The sequence below is a fragment of the Emydura macquarii genome, unplaced genomic scaffold, assembly GCF_026122565.2.
Source record: "Emydura macquarii macquarii isolate MOO-44397 ecotype Brisbane River unplaced genomic scaffold, CSIRO-AGI_Emac_v2 contig_3671, whole genome shotgun sequence".
NCBI lineage: Eukaryota > Metazoa > Chordata > Testudines > Chelidae > Emydura > Emydura macquarii.
Window position 1 is genome coordinate 9,410,853 of NW_027133808.1, and position 25,710 is coordinate 9,436,562.

The following is a 25,710-nucleotide window of genomic DNA, read 5'->3' on the forward strand; positions in this document are numbered from 1 at the left end:
GTGTATGAGAAGGTCATGTTGGACAGGATCAAAAGCCTTATTAAAGTCGAAATATATCCCATCTACTGCTTCCCCCCATCCACAAGGCTTGTTACCCTGTCATAGAAGGATATCAGGTTGGTGTGACATGATTTGTTCTTGACAAATTCAAGTCTGACTTATTAATAAGTTTTGACAATAAGTCCTACTTATTACCTTATTTTCTTCTACGTGCTAACAAAGGAATTGTTTGATTATTTGCTCCATTCTTTTTCTGGGTACTGAAGTTAAGCTGAGTGGTCTAAAATTTCCTGGGTTCTCCTTATTCCCTTTTTTATAAATAGCTACTATATTTGCCCTTTTCCAGCCGTCTGGGATCTCTACCATCCTTCATGAGTTCTCAAAGATAATTGCTAGTGGCTCAGAGATCTCTTTTAAATATTTTCAGATGTATTTCATCATGCCCTGCCAACCTGAAGACATCTAACTTGTCTAAGTAGTTCTTAACTTGACCTTTTCCTATATTAGTCTCAGATCCTACCCCATTTACACTGATGGATGAAGAAAACAAAGTTCCGGATGGGGACCCTAGCTTCAATAGTGACATCCCTGATTTAAGGGACTTCCTAACCTCACTGGATTTGGCAGAAATGTACCTTCACATTCCAGTGTACCCCTGCCACTGCAGGTTTCTGAGATTTGCTTACAGCATGGATCACTACTAGTACCAAGCACTGCCATTTGGTCCCTTTTGGCCCCCAGGATATTCATATTCACTATGTCCCTTTCTGGATGACATCTTAATCAGAGACCCATCCCAGACCATGACTCAGAGTACCACAATCCATAGTCTGAATCTCCTGCAAGTGCACAGATTCATGATAAACACCAAGAAAAGTTCATTGATTCCTTTGACAAGGATTTTCACCATGTGTGGTAATAGACATGTCAACAGTGTAGATCTACCCATTACTCAGCGGCTTTCAGAAGATTCAGGATCTGGTATCCATGCTGGTCAAGTTCAGGAGCTCATCCATAGCTCAGTGCCTTCAGCTACTGGGCCTGCTAGTCTTGTGCATAGGGATCATCCTGTGGGTGAGATCACACTCAGGTGCCTCCTGGCCTTTCTTCTGAAAGTATGGGACCACTCTCTGAAACGCATGGAATATCATGTACTGATCCCAGACTAGGTCATTGATGTTCTGAGATGGTGGACAGTCCCAGGCAATGGTCCACAGGCTCTTCCCCATATGCCTTTTTGACCTTCAGGTTCTTACCACAGACTCCAGCCTGAAGGGATGGGGAATACATCAGAATTGTGCAGGGCATCTGGAGTGCTGGGGAAAGGAATCACAGCACCAACCTCTTGGATCTAAAAGTGGTCAAACTAGCTCTTCTGAGATTTTGGAGCTACCAGGAGGGCAACCATGCCTATTCCAGTCAGATAATATGACAATGGTCACATATGTAAATCACCAAGGAGGGACAGGAGCATAGCTCTACATCTAGACATAATAGAGATAAAGGAGTGGGCAGAAAAGACTCTTCCAATAAAAGGGGAGCTGAATCAAAAAGATAGACTGGCTCAGCCGTCACAATGTCCACAACTCAGCAAGTCTTCATCCTGACAGACATTTGGTGTGCCTTCAGTCCATCTGTTTCCCAACTGCAAGAATGCAAGATGGCTGAAATACTTCACCAGGGAAACAGACCCCAGATCTACAGGGACAGCTGCTCTATCACAGATGGAGTTAGTGCCTGCTATATATGCTCCCACCCTTACCTCTCATAGAGGAAGTGATCTAAAAAATATGACAAAAAGATACAAGGGTGATAGTGCTAATTCCTCAGTGGGCAAGAAGACCCTGGCTCTCAGATCTGATAGAACTAAAGCTGAAACCACCATTGCAGCTACTGGCAAAAGCCAAACATCCTTTTACCAAGGACCATTCCTCCATCTGGACCCAGCCTGTCTTCATCTGACATCCTGGATGTTGAAAGGGAACTGTTTGCCATGCTTAACCTGTCTTCCAAAGTGATAGGGATTCAGCTCTCTTCTAGGAGGGCTTTCACACTGAAAGCCTATTCCTCCATCTTGACCAAATTCAGTCTTCGGTGTCAAGAGCATAAAGTAAAACCAAGAGATCCTTGGATTCCAGTTATTCTGGACTTCCTTCAAGAAGGAGTGGATAAGGGAGTTCACCTTGCCAGGTGTCATCCTTCAGTAGTGTACTGTTTGAAGGATTCTTGGGCTCCCTAGTTGAGAACTGTCAGGTAACCAGATTCCTCAAAGCTGTTAGATTGGCCATGCAAATGATCAGACAATCTTCCACTGGCACGGAAAGCCCTAACCATGCATCCTTTTGAACCTCAAATATCTGTATCACTGTTTTACCTGTTTTCTGGTCACCATCCCATTCACCAGGCAGGTTTCAGAAGTGGCAACCTTATCTGCACAGAAACCTTATTGTGTGTTCCATGATGACAAGGGGGCGCTAAGAACTCCAGAAACATTGTTGTATAAAGTATATTCTGCTTTCTGTGCCTCACAAGAAATTGTCCTTAATTCTGTCCAAAGTCACAGCAAACGACTGAGAAGCTATTGTAGCCTGATTTTATGGTTATTAATTTATTGAATAGGGTAAGAGGTTTGCCAATTGCTCTAATTAAAGGATTATGAGGTTTGTATCCTCAATCAGGCTTCAAGTGAGTTTTAGAAGGACCCCGGGTACAACACAGGAAAAATTCTAGTGATAACCAATATTTGTATAATTTTATAAATTTATTAAAATTAAAATAACATAAAATAACAAACAAATGACTGATATAGAGAAAATAAAATGAATAATCAAATGGATAATGGATTAATACAATCTTAAATGTAAAGACTTATTTGATATATATATCTATGATATGCTTTAAACTAGTATACTCACACCCTTCCTGGACTTGGAGTTGGGTGGAATAAGCACTGTTTCAAAGCTAAGAGCTATAAGCTAAGACTAACATTACAACATGACAACTTTAAGAATATAAAATAAAGAATGAATCTTAACACTAAATAAAACTTCAAGCAGAGATAGCTGACAGTCGACTGCCCCGTTGAGCTGGATTTGATCTTTCTTATGCCCCCAAGAATATGGATCCTCCGGCCCATACTTGGCCTTTCCACCTTCAAACTTTTGGGGTACACATAATCGATTGGCTATTAGGTTTGTACATATTATTGACATATCCACATCCCTTTCCAAGTGGTCTTCTATCTCACCTTTGTTATTTCTAGCTTATTGTGGGTTCTGTGGTGTTCTTTTATAAAGTTTCTTGGACATAACCGGGGACAGCCCCTTCCCCTTTTAATCTCCCTTGACTTGTCTAGGGTAAAGGTTATGACCATATATGTCTTATCCTGTTATACATTGATACTTATCTAAGCCAAAGGTTGAATATATATATATATATATATATATATATATATATATATATATATACACTAACGGTAGCTGTCATCCAGGATGTGGTCTGGAAGGTACTTTGCATTACAGCTGAATAAAATATATAATTTTATTATTTAATCACACAATCATATCAAAATATATATGAAAAATATCTCTAATAATAATGCAAGCAAGCAGGCTAGTTCTATAGGCTACACTATGGCATACCTGGGATGTCAGATGAGTACTAAACATTTTTTATCAAGCCTACAGAATCCACAAGGAGATCAAACTCTCTGTTTCCTTTCAGCCAAGATCTTAGAGTATTCAATCTATCCCTGGCTAGATGGATTAGATTGTGTATTATTGACACATACAATGCATGCCTGTTTCAGAAGGAGTCAAGGCACATTCCACAAGATCCATTGCAACCAATTGGGCTAAAAGACCACGGCTTCTAGTTCAGGGATCTTCAGAGCAGTGATGTGGTCACTAGTTATTATATACTATGGAATGGACTTTCTGTCTTCCACAGAGGGCTTCTTTGGCATGAGAGTGATCTAATTGGTGGTCTAGTAATAACCTTGCTGTTTGAACAATCATGAAAAAGTTTTTTCCCCCTCCTTATTGGGCTTTCTCTTGTCCCTCACTACCACTGTCCACTGCTTGCTACTTCCCATACATCGCAGACTTGTGGGAGATTCTGGGCTTAAGTAATGAACATTTCTTACCTGATAATTTCCTTTCTGCTAGCAGTGTCTCCCACAATTCTTCCCACCTTGGATGGCTCTTCAGCTGAGGGTTAACATTTTATTTGGATAGTTACCATATAAGCAGGGACTTATTGTATATAGCTACTTGGTTGACATTGGTATTATTTTTACTATTATTTTCTGCAAGTTTTTACTCAGCTTTGGAATGAATCATCTGACAGCAGGCTAGAGCATGGTTTGTGGCTAGCACAGGATGTGCTACAGCTTTGAACTCCTTCTAAAACTGCAGTCAGGAGGGGAATAGCCCATATGTAGCAGAATTGTGGAAGATGCTAGCAGAAAAGAAATTATTGATTAAGAAATTTTCTGCTACAAAAAATAAAATAAAGATGGTTTGATGATAGGATAAACAATGTCAAAAATTGAACTCAATGTGGGATGTTACAATTTTCAAGAGATAAGTCAGTTCAATTAATTCAAGGTCTTATCATAAGCTTGTTACAAAGGCAAACTTTTATCTAGTTCTGTACTAATCTAGGCAGGTGATTTTGGTACCAGCCTGAAACTATAGATGCTTTAATAGAGATCCTTATTTATTTCTTCCAGAGGGGTAGCGGTGTTAGTCTGTATACATGCATCTGACGAAGTGGGTTGCAGCCTACGAAAGCATAGGCCTGCAGAAATTTGTTAGTCTTTAAGGTGCTACAGGACTCTCGTTGTTTTTATTTATTTATTATCATTCTTATATACCAATCGAATTACAGGACTGTTTTTGTCAGTTCAACCAAATAGTTCTGCAGTCGAATTTAAAAATTTAGACAAGTTCATCAAGCAGCAATGTAGTCATTTGACTTGCTGGTTCATCACCAATACGATAAAACATTTAACAAAATAATACAAAACTGCTGTACATACATCTGTACCAGTACTTAATTATTCTTCTTTGAGTAGTGTCCCTCTGGGTGCTCCACTCCAGGTGTTGGCATGTCCTCACATCCTTGATCAGAGATTTTCTCAGCAGTGCCCATCCGGGTCGTGCACATGCCGTCCTTTTTGCAGCACGTTGGCGCCCTTTTTGGCGCACGCATGCATGACCTGACACCCTCAATTCCTTCTCGACCGTCCGCAGTCCGAGACGGAGCCCTCAGCAGTTCTTCGTAGCCTGCTTCAAAAAATCGTCACTAGGTTATTTTTCCTCATTAAAGTTAGTTAGTTTACCTGGAGTCTAGAGTAGTTTACCTCAATTCTTCCCTTAAAAATTTTTTTTCCCTCAGATTTACCCCATAGTTAATGGTTAATAGGAATATTATGCCGGGCTGTCCTGGCTTCAAATAGTGTGCCTCATGTAGGGACGCTATGCCGGCTTTGGATGGGCACTCGGAATGCATTAGATGCCTATGTGAAGGGCATATCGCCCAAAAATGCATGCACTGCAAGAACCTAAAAGCTAGAGCCAGGCGTGACTGGGATCTCCACCGGAAGCTAATACTTATGGAGAGTTCTCTGAGATCTGCCTCAGACCCTGGACAGAGTAACGACTCACCGGACAAGTCTCGAAAAAGGCACTCTACCCCACCTGCGATGGAGCAGAGTAAGAGAAGGAGGTCACCAGGAAAGGACAAAGGAGTTGGTATCAAAGAAGCTTTTGGTTCCGCCAGTACGCTGACTTCCACAACAAGGAAGGACTCTCACTGCTCCACTAAAGAGCTGAGAGATAAAACAAAACAACTCCGATGTGATACGGCATCATAGAAAATAACGGTCTGCAAAATGGCGGTAACCGTCACAACATTGGCACCGACACAGACCTCGGTGCCGAATGAGTGATACGGCACCGACACATACTGAGTCCACGACATCAGCACTGATTGTACCCGTGGTGCATCTGGCACCAACAATCTCAGAGGCACCACAACCTTTGAGGCACCGACAACATTAACAGTGCCAACACAAACGTCTGCACCAAGAATTGCCACAATGCCGACTGCGGCACTGATACTAACAATCGAGCCAACAACACCGGCCCCACTAAAGCATACCGAAAAGCACAGGCATCATGAGAAGGAGGAATTCTTAGCATCCTCCCCACTATCACCACTATATGGGACCAACACTTCCCTAGTACAATTCAGTCAGGAGGACCCTATTTCCCCCATCTCCTGCTCCAGTGATGAGGACTATGAAGGCAAACAGGCTACCTTTTCCCCTCAACAGACATCACCTAGGAGACACCCAACTAAACGCCATCCACATTCTGGACGTCCATTATACCCATGGCCTGGACCCCCATGGTTAGCTCCACCAGTCCCATACCGCATGCACTGGCTGGTATGGGACACCTGGTCTGCTTATTCCACACCACACAGTAGACTATCAACCTCCCAGAGATACAGGGAAAGGTCACCCTATTGGCCTTCTTCAACAGAACCCGAAACAACCGGTCCTACACAAGAACAGGAGGACATTGCAGAGGAAGAGAGAACTCCATGGGCTCACAACTCATCTTCACCAGCTGAGGCCATAGTTCCTCCACCTCCTACGATTTTGCAGACAATTTTAAGCAGTTTCAGGAGTTGTTTAAGCGGGTAGCTGACAGCTTGGAGATTCCATTCCAGGAGCTTGCAGCCTCACAACACAAATTACTGAGAATACTGCAAACCTCAGCTTCTTCTAAAATCACCCTTCCTATGGACGATGCTCTGATGGAGGCCGCCAATCACATCTGGCAACCGCCTGGCACTATCCCTTCTACTTGCAAAAGGGCTAATAAAAAGTATTATGACCCTGCTAAAGATACTGAGTTCCTCTTCACTCACCCAGCTCCTAATTCACTGGTCATAGAAGCTGCTAACCAGAGGAACAAACAACAACATAACAGATCAACACCACATGATAAAAAGGACAAAAGACTAGATTTCCTTGGCAGGATGGTCTACACCTCGGCTATACTACAATTGAGGGTATCAAATTACACCATGTTGTTGTCAAATTATGATCACAACAATTACATGAAAATATCCCAATTTAACGATTGCATCCCTGATGACAGAACACAACAGTTTCAGTCCCTCATAAAAGAAGGAGAGTTGGTTGTGGGAACCGCATTGCAGGCTTCCCTCAACATTGCAGACACAGCAGCTAGAACAGTGACAACTTCAGTTGTCATGCGCAAAGCATCATGGGTCCACTCCGCAGCCCTTCCTAAAGAACTCCAGGCAACGATTGAGGATCTTCCCTTTCATAAAGCGAAGCTCTTCGCTAATAAGATCAATGGTGTTATGCATACCATGAAGGACTCTAGAGCCATGCTCTGCACACTCAGAATCTACACACCTGCAACAAGAAAGGAGAACCTTCAGGTACCAACCATATAACTCTAGGTATCAACATTACCAGCACAAAAGACAGTATGAGCGACCATGCTCCAGACAAAGGCACCAGTGCCACTGGCAGAAAAACCAACAGTCATCGACATCTCAGTCTGCCCCTCCTAAACAACAATTTTGAGAAAATTTGGTCAAGGGTCTGCATGACCATCCCTACTTGCCACAGCCAGAACCCATAACATCCACCATCTTGTTCAAACACCGCCTATGCCCCTTTTACCATCACTGGGTGAGCTTAACAACGGACAAATGGGTACTAGAAATTATCCGCTCTGGGTATACTATCCCTTTTACCTCCATGCCTACAATCCAAACCCCTTCCCTGTCCCTCTTCAGGGACCCATCTCAGGAGCATCTTCTGCAACTCCAATAGGTGCCATAGAGTATGTCCCCTACCAACACAGAGGCAGAGGTTTCTATTCCCTTTATTTCTTCACCCAAAAGAAAACTGGAGGTTGGAGACCCATTTTGGACTTAAGAAAACTGAACAAGTTCATATGGGTACAGAAATTTAGGATGGTCACTCTGGCTACCATATTATTTGTGCTGGAAAAGGGGGATTGGTTTGCAGCCCTCGACCTTCACGATGCATATTTCACATTACAATTCACCCACTTCACAGAAGATTCACAGTAGGCAACAAACACCAATATGCAGTATTACCCTTCGGTCTTTGTACTTCTCCAAGGGTCTTCTCTAAGATACTTGCCGTCGTAGCCACCTACCTTCACAGACTAGGGATTACTATATTCCCCTCTCTGGACAGTTGCCTGATGAGGGTACATACATACATGGGGGCAAGTCAAGCAATCCACGTGACAAGGACATTAAATCATACGTTAGGGCTGATGATCAACTACAAAAAATATATCCTACAGCCTATGCAACAATTAGCGTTTATAGGCGCACACCTGGATTCTCTCACTGCCAAGGCATTCCTCCCAAAAACCATATACAACATCATCATGAACCTGGAATCTATATTAGAAAACAGTCCGACCTTGCCTCCAAATGCTGGGGTACAAGGCAGCCACCACATTTGTAATACAATATGCACGATTACACTTGCGAGCCCTCCAAATGTGGTTCGCCTCAGTTTACAAGCCACACAGTCAACCATTATACAAAAATGTGGTAATGCCAAAAAAGATCAAGCAATCGTTAAAATGGTGGACACAGCCCAGCAACCTCTGATCAGGGATTCCGTTTGTAAGGGAAACACCCTCCATCACAATCACTACGGACACATCGCTAATCGGATGGAGAGGGCATCTACAAGAACACACCATTCAAGGAAAATGGTCAATACAGGAAAGCAAATTGCATATAAACCAGCTGAACTTACGTGCCATCCTCAACACCTGTCGACATTTCCTACCTCTCATAGCAGGGAAAACTGTAAAAATCATGATGGACACCATGGCATGTATGTTCTATATCAATCGGCAAGGAGGACCAAGATCCAACTCCCTATGTTCAAAACCATAAGGCTATGGAACTTGTGCATAAGCCACCAAATCCACATATCAGCGGCATATTTACCTGGTATCCAAAACACCACCACAGACAATCTGAGCAGACAATTCGGCAACAATAATGAGTGGGAATTGTACAACGAAGTCCTGGAAAACATATTCCATCAGTGGGGTTACCCCACAATTGATCTATTTGCAACAACAATGAATTGCAAGTGCTGTTACTTCTGCTTCAGAGCAGGTCTGGACAGGGGATCGATGGGAGACGCATTCCTCATCAATTGGAATACAGGTCTCCGTTATGCATTCCCACCCATTCCCATGAAATCCAAAACCATACACAAAATATGCAAAGACAAAGCGAAGGTGATAATGATAGCACCAGCATGGCCCAGACAAACATGGTTTACTTACCTGCCACAAACGTCGATTCACACACCAATCTCTCTCCCACTATTCGAGAATCTCTTCTCCCAGGACAAGGGATGCATCGCCCATCCGCCTCTGAAGAAGTTGCATCTAACAGCATGGTTCCTAACTGGTTCCAACAGACAAAACTACAATGCTCAGAACCAGTGAGGCATATTTTATCAAATAGCAGAAAACCTGCCATTAGGAAAACACCTTCAGAAGTGGCGTAGATTCTCCTTATTGTGTCAACGGAGACAAATCAACGCAGCAGTAGCGCCTGTCCCCATCCTACTGAATTATCTCATGGAAATAAAAATAGCAGAACTATCAGTGAGCTTACTTAAAGAACACCTAGCTGCTATTACTACCTTCCACGATCTGGTAGAGGATACCACAATCTTTGCACACCCAATTTTGAAACATTTCATGACTGGTATACAAAACACGTATCCTCATATATGTCTGCCCACAATAACTTGGAACCTCAATTTAGTCCTAAGGACTATTATCAAGCCACCATTTGAGCCCTTAGCGACTTGCTCGTTATTACACGTCAATGAAGATATAATTTCTAGTAGCAATTACAGCAGCACAACACGTAAGTGAGCTCGCAGCACTTATGGCTCACCAACCATACACAATATTTCATAAAGATAAAGTAATGCTACAGCTTTATCCTAAATTTCTCCCCAAAGTGTCATCAGCATTCCACCTTAACCAAAGCATTCATTTACCTCCGTTTTATCCGAAACCCCATGCTAATACATGGGTTGCGGCCTTCCATACGATGGATGTCAGACGAACCATCGCATTTTACCTAGAAAGAACAAAACCATTTAGGAAATATCCCAAACTTATTGTGGCCATTACAGAACGCTCCGAAGGCAACACCATATCCACCCAAAGGCTATCAAAGTGGGTTTCCAGCTGTATCCACACATCCTACACACAGTCAGGGGTAACACCACCTCAAATGGTCAGGACACATTCGACTAGATCAGCGTCTACATCTGCAGCCTTCTTGCATAACGTGCCAATTACGGAAATATGCAAAGCAGTTACCTGGGCTTCGACCCACACTTTCATAAATGGTTACACAATCGATCAGACATCAAGACATGATGCAGCAATGGGACTTTCAATACTCTCAACCATTCAACCTAACATCTCCAAAGTTCCCTCCACCAGTTGAGGGCAGTGCTTGAGAGTCACATGGAATAGAGCACCCACAGGGACACTACTTGAAGAAAAAAAGAGGGTTACTCACCTTGTGCAGTAACTGACATTCTTCAAGATGTGTCCCCCTGTGGGTGCCCCACTATCCACCCTTCTCCCCTCTACTTCAGAGTTGAGCATTGCAGATCTTCGGTAGAGAAGGAACAGAGGGGTTTGGGTCACGTGTGTGCTGAAAAGGGTGCCAACAGCACCGCAAGACGGGGACAGCGCATGTGCAACCCAGACGGGCACTGCTGACAAAATCTATAATCAAGGCCACAAGGATGTGCCAACACCTAGAGTGGAGCACCCCACAGGGACACACATCTCGAGGAATGTCAGTTCCTGCACAAGGTGAGTAACCCTCTTTTCCGTACATCTCAATGATATAAGGTTAGTAGGATTGCTTCAAATGCAAAACTCTGTGTGCAGCTGCCAGTGATACAGTTAATCAGGCTTTACGGTCTTAAAACATTTTGTTTGGTTCACCATAAAGATTTACATTTCACATTGGTTTTCCACATACCATTTGAATGTATCAGCTTCTTTAATACAAAACAAATACCTTATGTATTTGTATACCTTTGCTAAAGATTATTTATGTATATCTTATTGATCATATTTCTATTTAAAATGGACTGCATGGTCTGAACTATTTGCAGAATTTTATGGTCAGGATGTGTCGGCGATGAAATTTCCTCAAACTGAAGGGTCTATTACAGAATGCTTTTCTTAAATCTTAATTGATACACTTTTAGATATTTTTAATCTAGTAACATTATACTTCAAAATATTGTATCAGATACTGTATATTCATCTGCTATGTGTCTGTTACTATTGTATAGGCATAAAACATATAAAATGGAAGGAAGGTAAAAGAGGATATTATGGCTATTTATTTATTATTTATATTGCCTTAGTGCCTAAGAGCCTTAGTCATGGAACAGGATCTCATTGTGCTGTGTGCTATATGAACACAGAACAAAAAGAGAGTCTCCCCTGAAGATCTTAACAGTTTAAGTGAACATGACAGACACAGGATTGGGGAAGGGGACAACATGCAAGTAGAGAGAGCAGGGTGATGGAGACAAACGTCATGTTATTTCCATCATATCTCTGTTTGTCTGTTTGTTTTGTTTTTTGCTAAGAGGGGATAAGCTAAAGGGAGGGCAGAGGGGACATTGAAGGGAAGGGGGCAAGGAGGAATGATGCTAAGGTGAAGAGTCTGTGATGGAAGGGAGAATGGGGGGCTTGGAGCAAACAACCAGTCATGTCAGGGCTGAGAAAGTCAAATCAAAACTAGAAAGTTCTCCAGAGCAGTAATTTGCAACCAGGAGCACACGTACCCCTGTACATCAACTTATTTAAATATTTGCCTAGTTTTACAAGGCTACATAAAAAGCACTAATGAAGTCAATACAAACTAAAATTTCATACAGACAATGACTTATTTATACCACTCTATATACTATACGCTAAAATATAAGCACAATATTTATATTCAAATTTATTTATTTTGTAATTATATGGTATATGAGAAAGTAAGCAATTTTTCAGTAATAGTGTGCTGTGACACTTTCATATTTTTATGTCTGATTTTTTAAGCAAGTTGTTTTAAATTGAGGTGAAACTTGGGGGTACACAAAACAAGTCAGACTCCAGAAAGGGGCCCAGTAGTCTGGAAAGGTTGAGCGTCACTCTTTTGGCTGCTTCTATTCTTACTGTCTGAGTCTGTGGTTGGCTCCTCTTTGCAGCTTTCTCCCAGAATGAGAGGGTGGGGGAAAATGTTACTTCACAACTTAACAAGAGTTTGTGTTAGCTATGGTAGTTATTTAACCTGTATGAAACACAGACCTAAATTATGCCAAGAATCCTGGTCTGTGTGTATATACATGACATTATGGTTATTAATAAACTCCCTATTTTCTCTACTGCCACTATATGCCTCACTGATCAGTATAAATTAGGGCAAATGTATTGGACCAATAGAAACTATACCAAGGAAAAGAGACGTAGCTGATGCAAAGTGTATAAAATATTTTAAGTAAATAGAAAACAATATACCTTTACTATACAGACATCTGGAACATTTCATTTTTCAGTTTCTTAATACTAAATTGTCAGCACAGAAGTACACAGATTTGTATTCAGTTGAAAGAGCTTTTTTTTTTTCCTTGTTAAACTTTCTTTTGGTTTGTTCAATTAATTGTTGATCCTGAATTTTTACAGTAGATTTGTATATGAAAATGTTAAAAATGGAGGACTAGATGGTTTGTTCAGGGAATTAATAAATGGAAATGAAGCTTTTAACTTGTGCGCTATGTATGCCAGTCTCACTCATCTTGGAAATGGTCAAAAATTATAGACCTATCTGATGATGTCACTTTGGCTTATGCAACATGAGTTAATGATGTTATCCTGTTTCTTAGCAGATAGGTATCCATATCTGTAAAATCACCTTGCCAATCAGCACTGTTGATGCAAATAGCAATAAACAGACCAAAGATTGAGTGTGCATGGGAAACTAAATATTTTCTCATTCCTAAAAGTGAATCCTCCATAACAGGGTTTAGGCTTGAGGGAGCTTGATTTCAACAATTAAATGATTCCAGCTTTGCTTAGTACAGTGAACTGTACCTTCATATAGTCAGGAGCACTGATGTATATTATTTTTAAAACGTGTTTCCAAATAAAGTTTTATTTATACACACACACACTCTCGTGCTCTCTTTTACTCTCTCTCACACACACATACCCATTCCTTTTAGGTCCAACTGTCATACCAATCTTTACTATATCTATTTGGTGAATGTATAAATGACTGATCTGCATCAACTTTCACAATCATTAAATTCAACCAAAATGTTAGAAAGAAAGAATTGAATCCACTTAACCTATTCACACTGAAGGTATATTATGAAATACCAACATTTCTATCTTTGTAAGAAGCTCCTTATGAGAAATCAAAATATCAGATGTTTTAGTGATAAAATGTTGATTTCCACAGGTAGAGGGAATTGTTACTGCAGACTATGAACTGGAATATCTACTACTTGAAGGACATTGCTTTGATGTGACCACTGGACAACCTCCTCGGGGACTACAGTTCACTCTAGGCATGAAGAATAATCCTGTTATGGTTGACACGACTGTGATGGCCAATCTGGTAGGTATTGACTAAGGAAAATGTTGTTTTGTTTTAAAAAAATGTTCATTCTCCTTTTTTATGAAATTTCTTTGAGATACCCATTCTTCCAGTATTCTTTTCTAACAAGCAAAATCCAGACTGCTAAAAGGAATTAATTTACCTCAGAGTTGTATGCTTTGATGTATATACTGAATAACTGAGATGATATCTGTAAAAGATAACATGCAGACCTTGATTTCTCAGCTCATTTTCTGCTCTCTTTGGACTTGGGACATTGTGGTCTGACCAGAATTAGTCTTTTTTCTTATATATGTACTTAGTGGAAACATAGTTAGTAATTTCATGTTTGCATCTTGTCAAATACATTGTTTTGGGATAAAATTTTCAAAAGTCCCTAAATCCCATTTTCAAAAGTGACTTAAGCACTGAGCCTAAGTCTCCTAGGAGTCATATGTTGTCTCCTATTAATCGTACCAAATTAGGTCATAAATGCTTGGGTCATTTTTTTTAAATGGGATTTAGGCACTTTTGAAAATTTTACCCTTTGTCCTTTGACAAGCTCATGGACAGCATGTTCTTATGATGTTCTTCTCTGAAATTACTCCAGAAGCAGCTCAGTTGCGCAGTGACCTTAAAGAGGTGAATCCCTGGTGAGAAAGTATGTGCAGTGAAATACAAGGGTGTGTGTAATCCAATAAGTACAGATGAAGAGCTTTTGAAAAATGTATCCGCAGACCAGCAGAGTACATGAATACCAAGATGTTACTGGTGTACTAAATAATGCTAGTGGGAGCACTGGTTGCACCATTACAGCTATTATTTCTGTGCTTTCCGTCTAAGCTCTCACTTCACCAATCCACATTGATGTGATGATGGATGGCGTATTACTGGACTTCCTCAGAGCAAGTGCAGGCCACATGGTGGCATTATTGTGCACTGTTGGCTACAATGTTGTGTATTTTATTTTAGTACAGACAAGGCTCATGAGTAGTTCTCTGTAGGACAGATTTCTGAAAGAGAGAAAACTAGGTTGCTTACTAGTAATTGTAGTTCTCTGAGTATATTGTCTGCTGAGATCCAAACTCTTCTAACCTCTATCTTTGTCTTTGGAGTGCTTGCTTCTGGACAGAATTTAAAGAATGGAGCCAGCATTTCTCCTTTTATAGATGCAGTCTCTGCAAGGTTGTGCATTAGTTCAGACGTACCCTTCATTGTGAACTAACTGCTTTTTACAGTTTTGTGTTCATTTGACTTGATATTCGATCCCAATAACGTGAATCTGTGAAAGCAGTGTAGTCGAAGAATTCCAGTTAATGGTTAAGTAATCTGGATTGTCTCTTATGTTTCCTTAAATATTAGCAGAAGTCTAAGGTTTAATGGTAGTGCAATGTGTCAATATTAAAATATTCTCAGAAGGTGCTAGTTATAGTTTTCCCTGCTACTAAAGAGGAGTTCTGGATGTGTGACACCTAACTATTTTTTAATATATCCTATTTAGAAAAAAAAAATGAAGCACTTAAAAATTAATAATTTTTATTTTCTTTGATTGGTATGGTATTTTTCACTGGAATATTTGGGACTAGATTTATATAGTAGGACTATCGCCATTCCAAGTAGTTTAGTTAGATGAGCGTGAGGAAGATTATTTAAATTTTACTTAAATGAAAGAAACAGAAAAAATATGAAAAAATCCACTCATTTAAAAGTTCATGTTTTGGGGCTCTGTATGGGGATGGAGGGAGGAATTTTACAAAGTTTTCATTAACTTCAGTTGGTTTCTTTGATGTATTAAATATTCTGAATGCTAAAGATTAAAACAGAATTATAAATGGATTTCTATATGTTGTGCCTCACCAGAATGCTGTGTAATTGAGCAAAGCACAATCAGTGAGTTGAGTGGATTCTGAACTAATTTCTGATTCTGAGCCCTTTTTTGTAGGATTTCTTAACAGTGAGTCATGGTGACCTTTATTTAGCCATTGCTAATAGAATTCTTGAATACATAAGGCTGTTTTTATGTCATATCATTAATTTAATAAACTAAATGTAAAAATATGAGATGCATCAATTATGGTAAATGTGGGGAGGAGACGAGCAGTAAATAATGTTTATTGTAAATCACAAACAAATAAAAACATCTTCACATTTTTAAATTGTAAAGAAGCAGTGAAAGCGGGGAGGGGAAGCCTTTTTACTTCGCAATTCACCCTCTAAATCTCTTTTGCATAACTGAGTCCTTTTCAGTTCTGACATGTAGTTATTGTAGCGCAGAGAGCATCCCATGTTTCTTAAAGAGCAAATTTCATTTTATATTAGCCATGGCCGCTTTATAGGGCAAGAAAGAATGTCCCTTGTTTGATGAAAAATGCCAGTTAGCCACCTGCCATTCAGTTGACATTCAACCAGTAACAAGTATGCTATGGTACTTCGGCAAATGCTGGATTCATTCTCAGTCTGCAAAGTTGAGTCATCTGGAGTAACCCTTTCTTGTGCCCTTCATTTTCAGAGGCCTGCTTTGTCTGGGTTTCAGGTACTGTTAAGCAAATGCCATTATTCTTTCTTGGTGAAGTCTTGAGCTGAATAAGAAATTTGTTTCTACTTGTAAATTGAATTTCTCCAAAGATACTTCCCAGTCAGGGCCCCAGGTCTGTGAGTAGCTGGCATTTTAGATTGACAGTTTCTTGGGAGTAGCTCTAAGACTTTCTTAACTGGAGAACAAGGCTGATGGAGAGAAGGTAGACTGGAACCAAAAATCCTGTTCAGTAATTGGTTCGTTGACCTGTGATATCCGAGGAATGGGGAGCAGCCCATTATTTTAGGTAGAGATTCTTTATATAAATTCCATATTCAGGTAGGAACAAATCTCTTTGTAACTAAGGGCTTGTGGATGTGAACATAAAGGGGAGAAGACGACTTGACTGCATCACCATAATACTGATTTCAGGGCTAAAATTGCAGCTGACAATGTATAATAGCCTTGATGACAGACAGTGCAGAATGCTGGAGAATCAGTGTTTACATGTGAAGATGGTCATTTCCAAAGTTTTGGTAGAACCAGATTCTACTATTGTTTCTCTTTCCTCACAGGGGTATTTTCAGTTGAAAGCAAATCCAGGTTCTTGGACACTGAGATTACGCAAAGGAAGATCTGAAGACATCTATCATATACTTGTGTAAGTAGTAACCTAATTTTTGAGCAAATACAATTGTAACTTACAATTACAAACATATATTGTAAAGAGGTATCACAGTCTGTTGCAAAATACGGAATTTGCTGAAGCAAAGCAAACAAAAACAATATGCAAATAAGAACAAAATGCTAGCAATGCAGATAATACTGATTAGCAAATGCAATGAAGAAAAGGAAATGTAAATGGGTGAAATTTAAAAGGTTGAGTATCTATGATACGCCTGGTCCATGAGTATCTCTCTTCATGCAAATGGATTTTCCAAAAAGAAGAGCAAACTACCTAAATGTTCTATTGCTTAGCCACATAGCAAAGTTGGGAAGACGAGGTAACACTTTGTAAAGACTTAAAATCCCAGTTAGGCTGATCATGAATTGCATTTGTTAATTGAGAGCTAGTGAAAATAAATAGGGACTGAGGATTGTTGTCAGTTGTTGGCTGCCTGTGTATGCTCCCCTTGTATGTGTTATCCCAGCTCTGCACACATAATCGAGACACCACTCCAAATCCAATGACACAACCACAGATCTGTTTAGCAACAAAGGCACCTGGCCAGGGTTATTGCCAAATGAGCACAACAGAAATCACCTTATACATGCTACAAGTACACTTAATATTGTGTGTTCTGACAATGGTTTGGCTCAGTAAATGGTGGGACTTTCTGTTTCCCCCTAGGCCAGACAAAGATGTTTTCTCTGAGACCCTCTTTTATACATTGATGCAAACAAGTTTCATATTACCCCACTGATGTGTAGTTGCCACCTCCTGATGTGGCAGGGTAGCACCTTTTGACGTGGTAAGATACTATCCATTACCTTGTACTGAATGGTTCAGTCAAAACATCTCTATTCATCCCATTAACAAGACATTTCTATCCATTATAGTGTAATTTGAGGAGGTCAGTGAGTCCTCGTTATCTCTGGGATGTCCTGGTACCTTTCTGGAATGTGCTTGTGCCTAGTACTTTGGACTGTATATTTGTTATACCAGCTCTGTTCTTGCCAGTTACTGTGAACCAATCAACTTTCATAGCCTGACTTCTGCTAACTTTGCTTTATAATAGACTTGACCATTATTTTAGTTCAGGCCTCATATCTGACTTGTTATGCTAGGCCTTATGTTTCATACCTGGCCCGTTATACTAGGCCTCAGGCCTCATATCTGACCTGTTATGCTAGGCCTTACGTTTCAGGTTCTTACATTCTACTACATTCCCACACTTTTTGTCTTTTTATGGAGAGGATGTTTACCCATCATCCCAGAAAAGCATAATGCATGGACTGAAGGTGACCCAGTGGGCTAAACACTGTTAGATGGCCACCTTTTATTGCCATCCATATATTCATGCCCCATATGTCCCTTAGTCTTCACATTTCCTCGTACAACTGATGGACAGATTTTATTTCCCAATTATTTTTAGTTCCTTATGGTGGGCCTGGGAATGTTAGGTCTGGGACTTTGATTGTGGAATGTAGTTTTATGATTGAGCCTTGGGACCACTTTTAAATAATAAATGTATATAGATAATATGGTTATGGTGTGTAGCTATATATGTGTGTGTAGTGTATATAGGTATATATGTGCAGTATGTATGTGTATATATAACACCACCTTATATTTCTTTATTCAGCTGGTGTTATAGTTTGGCCCTTTCACTTTGGTACCATAGATAGCAACACTTCTATTAGGGCAATTACAGTTGCCACCTGTATTAGTAGTAGGCTGAGTGTTTTTGAAGTACTGGGATAGGCATTATTAAAGTGTGTCCTACAGTGCAGTGTACATAAGAATTAAAACAGAAATCTGAAGTCGTGACATTACAAATGAGGCCTTTATATATGAATTTCTTGTGATTAGTTACTAATCTGTACTGTCACTATTACTGTACTGTACTGTCCATTTATGTTATAGGTTACCCTTGCTTCTGGCTATCACACTCTGGTAAGCTTTGCAGAACAGAAACAGGAACCGCTAGCTTCTTTGTTTCATTGGTTGTATTGCTCTGTGAGACAACAGTGGTTGATGTAGATCCACATAAGATTTCTTATAGATGCTGTCTTCCCGATAGCCTACTGAATGGACAGTAATCGGTTTATTAAATTGCAGTGTCAGGATTTAATATCAGTACCCAGACACAGAACAAGACTGTTTTCAGTAACATTTGCCTCAGTTAGGATGCAGTTTCACTGATCCCAAATTTGACTAGTACCAACAAAGGGTTTGTTTACACAATTTGTAGTGACCATGTAACTTAATAGTTAGTTTTGTTTGTTTGTTTGTTTTTTAACCAATTTGATTTTTTCTTGACTTTGTTGTTTGTTACCATTAATTTGTTAATTTTTACTTGTGTGTTGGTGAAACAGTTTAGCCATGCTATGCACAGTGTAAATGATGTACAGCAATAATGCAGCAAAATAATGCAATAATAATACAATTGCTTTTACACAGTAGCCAAATTCAAATTAAATGACCAATTAACCAGCTCTAGCTAGTAGTTTGCTAGCTGATTGCTAACTTAATTTTGTATATGTGGTATACTGAAGTGTATACCAGACCAATCTGTTATTTATAAAGTACTTCATTTTTTCATTTTCCTTTTCATGGTGCCTGGGGTTTCTTCACTGTGTACTGATATCTTCTGATTTCTTCGGGGTGTGATATCTTCTGGTGTCTTTGATCTATGGGATACAACCTTAAACAGCTTAAGTTTGTTAATATAATAAAATATTTACATGTTTGTTTACATTTCTCTTGTTTTCAATGACCAAAATTTACTACACAGATTGTTAGTTTGTTTACAGTGTAATAGGGGCTAGTCTTTTATAACACAAGCTATACTTTTGCAATTGTTGTACTTATCTGGGTGTCCTCTGTGACCATGCTGGAATGGGCAGTGGATGGGGTACTGCAAGGCCTGCCTCCAACAGCTTCCTAATTAATTGGAACAAATCCTAACAACTTTCCTCTCCTTTCCTTTTCCACCCCTGAGAATAATTCTGAATATAAAAGGTAGTGAAAGACCTTATCTCTTTGGAGAGGCAATACATTACTCTCAGTCTTAACTATAGGCTTTCTCCTTTACTCTGCTCAGAGTAATTTCTCAGTCTTCTGGGTCACTTTGTAGCCTGTCGATCTGATTTTCTTAGCTTCTACAATTATTCCTTTTGGCCAGATAGCATTCCTTCTGTTCCCAGAAGGAATTGCTTCCTCCCCCACCTAGTCTTTCTCTTTGCACAATTTTCCCATTTGTTCCAGGTCACAATGGATATCTTCAATTTTCTGCCTTTTCTTTGTCTGCAGAGACCTGATCAAAAGAGCATGGCATGTGCCTGGCCTGCCTCTTGAATTAGTGAACCTAGTCCCTTCCATAGTCAGAGCATCAATTTACTTGAATTTCAGGCCACCTCTTTTCCCTTGCAAACATGTACACCACCCCTATATACTAATTGATTAGGACAGTTCCATTTCAGTATAATATTTGTTACCAGTAGCACATCCGTGTACATTACGTCTTGGTCATAGGACAATAGGGGCTAAAAGGTCTATTTTTAAGAGACATTGTGGAGAGGCCTGTGAGCACAGATTAAGTATTTTGATGGTAAACTTGTAAATCTAAAAAAAAAAATGTTTCTCAAAATTTAGTTAATGTCAGCCCTTACTTAATACAAATTTCTGGAAGGTAATGGCATATTAGATGTATCACATTTTCTGCAACTAATTATTTATTGTTTATTTCTAATAGCATCCACATTGTGATATGAGCTTTTTAAATAGAAAAAGATGATCTTTGCCCCCAAAGAATTCTCTTAATAGTATACAACTGTAGCCGATAATTCTAACTATATCATGAAGGGGGGAAAATGTAGCATACTATACTTCAGCAAAAAACCCCAACCAACCACTTTCTAACTTGAATCAAAAAGATCTTAAAAATTCTTGCTGTTTATTAACACCTGACTTCTCTCCTCTAAGGAGAAATAATTTAGGTTCATATTCTGTAAAGAGTTTAGTCATTTAAAATTAATGCTTTTTGAACCACATAATCTATCTATCAGATAAATCGAGTCTCGTTTGTTCTTTACAAATCAGACACTTTGAAATATGATTAGATAGGTTTGGACTTTCAGTTTTGCAACCTCTCTCATATAAATTACCAGTTATGCAAATATTTATTAAGATGAAGGGTGGCTTTGATTAGAAATATTAAGGGTTATAAATATATGTTGTCTTTAAGTATAAAAAATCTCTTGTTAAGTTATATGATGACCCTCTCAGGCACATGCATATATTGCACTATCAGAGGAATTTTAGAAAGAACTAGAAGGCTTTTGAAGTTACACAACATAAATCACTCTCCACTGATGTGCATTAATTCTCACAATAGTGTCCAATTTACAGGTAAAGAATTTATTTTCTCTTATGTAATTACACTTTTTTCTTGGAATAAGCAGGGTTTTTTAGATAGAAAGTGACACTACTCATAACAAGGATCATCATTTTGAAGCAGCTGCATCTGTAAATCAGAATCTCTTAGTATGCATTACTGCAAATGACAGCAAAGATAAATTTGGTACATTGAGTGATGAGATATCAGTCTCATTGCTACTGCTCATTTGAGGTCTGATTCTCCGCACCTTTACTGATGTCAGTGGGATTGCTTACATAAGCAAGTGTTGTAGGATCAAGACCTTAGTAAGCAGCAAAGTTGTTGATAGTAAAATATGTAAAGAAAAAGACAAATGGGTGTGATTTATTATATTCTGTGGTTCATACGAACAGCTAAACAGAAAGCTGTATTTTTGTATTTCAGAACAATATGATTTTGTGTGTGTGTATAAACGTAAATATAATTGCAAAGGATTTAGATCTATTCATTATATAGTGCCATAACTATGCATGGCACTTAACAAAGATTTGAAAGGATCAAGAGGCCTGCCCCAAGTGAATTTAAAAACAAAATATATTAACAGCATCCAAGAACATTGTAGACATCTCCCAATATAAATAAAACACATGATGCTTTCTTTGAGTAGTTTACAAATCAAGGCCCAAGTGCAATTAGATTCAGGCTCCATAATGCTACATGCTGTACAAAGAGTACAAGAGAGTACCTTTCTTGTAGAGTTTACAATCTCCTTAGGGAGAGAAGAGTGGATAAGTAGAGAAAAATAGATTTATGTAGAGGCTTGAAGGCAGTGACAAGAAGCTTGAACTTTATGCAGTAGACGAGGGGGAGCTAGTGAAGGCACCTAGAGAGGTAGGGTGATATGGTCATATTCATAGATGAGGAAAGATGTTCTTAGTGGTAGTGTTTCGTAAGGACTGTAGAAGGTGGGGCTAGAAAGCAGGCTACAGTACTAAGGACATGAGTTTTTGAGGGCATGGTTGTGAATTTTAACTTTGTGGATACAGAGAAGGGATATGGAAAATTCAGTGACTTGGAAGTTGAAAGTTAGAATTAAAGCATTCATATAATCTTAACCAGCCTTACAGCCCAGTGGCCATACACAGACCACCAGGGCATTTTATAAGGCCCACAGTTGGGCTCTTGCCATCAATCCCAGATGGAGAATCTGTTTGGCCCACACAAGGTTGTGCTTATGCAGTGACGTCCTGTGGGTCTCCAGCTCCCAGGGGCCAAGCCTAAATTTGCGCCCCACCCAAGCCTCTCTCGCCCTCTCCTCCCGTGCAGGGGTCCCAGCACCAACCCTCAGCTGCCCCCGGGAGGGGGGCTCTGTACCTGTGTGGGGGGGTGTCATGAGGCTTGAGGGGCGCAAATACAGGCTTGGCACTGCCCTCCCCCTTCCCCACACTTATCTGCTGTGCAGCGCCCACCTCTCCTGCTCCAGCCTGGCGCTGGCTCGGGCGGGGCAGCCTTACTACCCTGGCCTGGGGGGGGGCGCCAGGTTAGCCCTTCACGATGTGCCCCCGCCTCCTGCGCGTCATGAAGGGCTGGCCTGGTGCCCTCCTGCAGGCCGGTGCCTGGGGCCTGCTTCTCACCTCCCCCCCACTCTCCCACCCCCCTCCCCCGTATGCCACTATGCTTAGGTTTATGTGGCCCTCCTGTGTAATAAAATTGGGCACCACTGACCTAAACTATGGCAACTGCTGTCATTCTTGCTATGAAGAGTAGTTTATTTTTGCATCTGAAATTACTTAAGTGTGGTATTATTAATTATATATTCGGATTAGGGCCCCATTGTGCTAGGTGCTGAACCCACCTCTGATAAAAAGACAGTCTTTTCCCCAGAGAGCTTACCATGTTTCATATAACTAGAAACAAAACGTGATGAAAACAAATAAATTGGAGAGTGGAGAAGAAAAAGTCAAGGTAATGCTGAGCAGATTGTTTGGTGTAAGGAACAGCAGTCACAATGAAATAGATTACTTTAGACATATTTTGCAAAAGTCATATTAAACAGAAAAAGGTTGGGTGAATATAAAAACACCCTTTTATATATAGACAAATGGAACAAGATTTAAATCCAGATTTGAATTTCACACTCTTAGGCAAGAATAGTCAAGAGTAATATGAGAGCAAATATCATAAAAGTGTCCGTTTTTCTATGGTAAGTGTGTTCATTTATAGTATTAGTAGAAAGGCAAGAAAAATGGAACTGACCAGAAGAAAGATGATTGGAGAAAAATTTACTGCGGTTTTGAAGTAAAAAATCACTAAATATAGTGTGTATATATAGTGTGTATATATGTATATATATGTGTGTGTGTATATATATATATATATATATATATATATAGTATATATATATAATATATACTATATTACTACAGCACAACATAGGCTATGTCTACACTGATGGAGGCAAATTCGCCGCCATCAGATCGACTTATCTGGATCAACTGAGCCGTCAGTGAAGACCCGCTCAGTCAATCCAGAAATCGACGTATTAAGACCACTTCCTCATGTGGCGTAGCGCTGCATCCCGTTCCCGTCGGCGCAGTGCATTGAAGACGGAGCGCAGAACGGAACCACAGAAGTCAACGGGAGTTACGCAAGTTTTTTGGGTAGTTTGTGTAACTCCAGTCGACTGCCGCCAAATCTCCGAGGTAAGTGTAGAAAGGTGGCAGCATTTTAACTTTCAAGTAGTGCAATTTTCAACTTTCACCTTTCATTTGAAGCTACATTTGAATACCAGCAGCTTTAATTAAATGTCAGAAGTTTGGCTGAAGTTTTAACTCAGCCATCAAAGTGTTCCTTGAAACTTCAATATATTTCTTTAACAAGTATTGCTGGAAGGAAAAGTTTATTTCACGTTGTCATTGCAGTTATTCAGCTGGCTGTTGAAAGCATTTATGGTAAATTTACGGGTAAAAGGAACAGTATGAACTTGAATTTTTTAACATTTTTTTAAAATCTAGTCTTAATTTTGCAGTTTTAATAGTATTTTAATATAATTTTGTATGTAATTACCTAGCTTTTTAAAAAAGCAAACTGAAAAACCAGAAATTCCAGCCAGTGGGATCATATTGAACCGACATGGTTCATCAGCAAGGTTGGAACTTTTAGATCCACCACACAGAGCTCTACTATTTAAGTTAATGGAGTAACTAGAAGTAGGTTGTCATCTTCCAAGTGCACCAGGACTAGACCAGGATAGGATACTTTGCCAGCAGGTTCATGGATTTTTGCTGACAGCAGAGGAATGGTGAGATTCAGGAATCTTGGATTCCATTCCAGGAATGCAGAGGGAGAGGAATGTTCTCTAATGGGCACACTCTTTTGCCCATTCCTCCCAAGTGTTGATTGACACTTTCTGCTCCTTCCCTTCAACCTGACCCTGTCCTGTCTTTTCCCTTACCTACCTCTTTGTCCCTGTGCCATTCTTTTTCCCTACTTAGTCTCCACTTCTCAGGATTCTCTGACCTAGTTCTTTTGTCTTTGCCCATCCAATTCCTCCAGTTTCTCCTTTTCTGACTCCTCATCCAATTGGACGACATGATGGACGACATGGCAAGGGGAAGCAAGATACTCCTCCCTCTGTGCTAAAGTTATACATCTTTGGAATTGGAGCATACACAATCAGATTGTTACCACCGCAGCTTACCTTCCTGGCGTTCAGAATGTGACCATGGATAGACTTCTTTCGAGGCCACCAGCAGGAGATAGATTCTACCATACCTCACCATGTATTTGGACAATACGACGCTCCTCAGATAGACCTCTTCGCCATGCCAATAAACAGAAAATATGCCTATTTTTCCTCCAGAGCCAGTCTGGGTAACAAATTCCTGGGGATGCCTTTCACTTCCAATGGTTGTCAGGTCTTCTGTATGCATTCCCCGTGACTTTTCTAATATCCATTGTCCTACTCAAAATAAGAAGGAACAAGGCTGAGTTCTTCTTTGAGTGCTTGTTCATGCCCATTCCCTATAGGTGAGTGCATGCCTCTGTGCACAGTTCCTGGAACTTTTTTCCCCTTAGCAGATCCCATAGGGCTGGCTCCAGTGCCCCCTGGAATGCCATGCACATGCCGCGGTATATGAGGCACTGCCAGCCCTACGTTCCCTCAGTTCCTTCTTTCTGTCCATGATGGTTCCTGGAACTAACCTTGCTGTCAGCAAGTATTATTCCCCTTTTTTGAACTTGTTTGTTATTCTAAGAAATTTAGTTAGTTAAGTAGTTGTTAAGTGTTGTTAAAAAGTGTAGTTAGAGATAAGGCAAGTCCCTGCGGGGCCTTAGAGTGGCCGGGCTATCCCCCAGTCACCGAGGAGGAAGGCGGCGTGCGTGGAGCGCGGACAC

General features: G+C 40.1%; 1 protein-coding gene across 1 annotated transcript in view; it reads left to right on the forward strand.

Moving 5' to 3' along the window:
• The window catches only part of UGGT2 (UDP-glucose glycoprotein glucosyltransferase 2), a 347,356-nt gene that overhangs the window by 250,132 nt on the left and 71,514 nt on the right, over nucleotides 1-25,710 (forward strand). Inside the window, exons 28-29 of the mRNA XM_067536834.1 lie at nucleotides 13,621-13,779; nucleotides 16,849-16,934. Coding sequence (XP_067392935.1) covers nucleotides 13,621-13,779; nucleotides 16,849-16,934 — 245 coding nt within the window. The remainder of the gene's footprint in view (nucleotides 1-13,620; nucleotides 13,780-16,848; nucleotides 16,935-25,710) is intronic.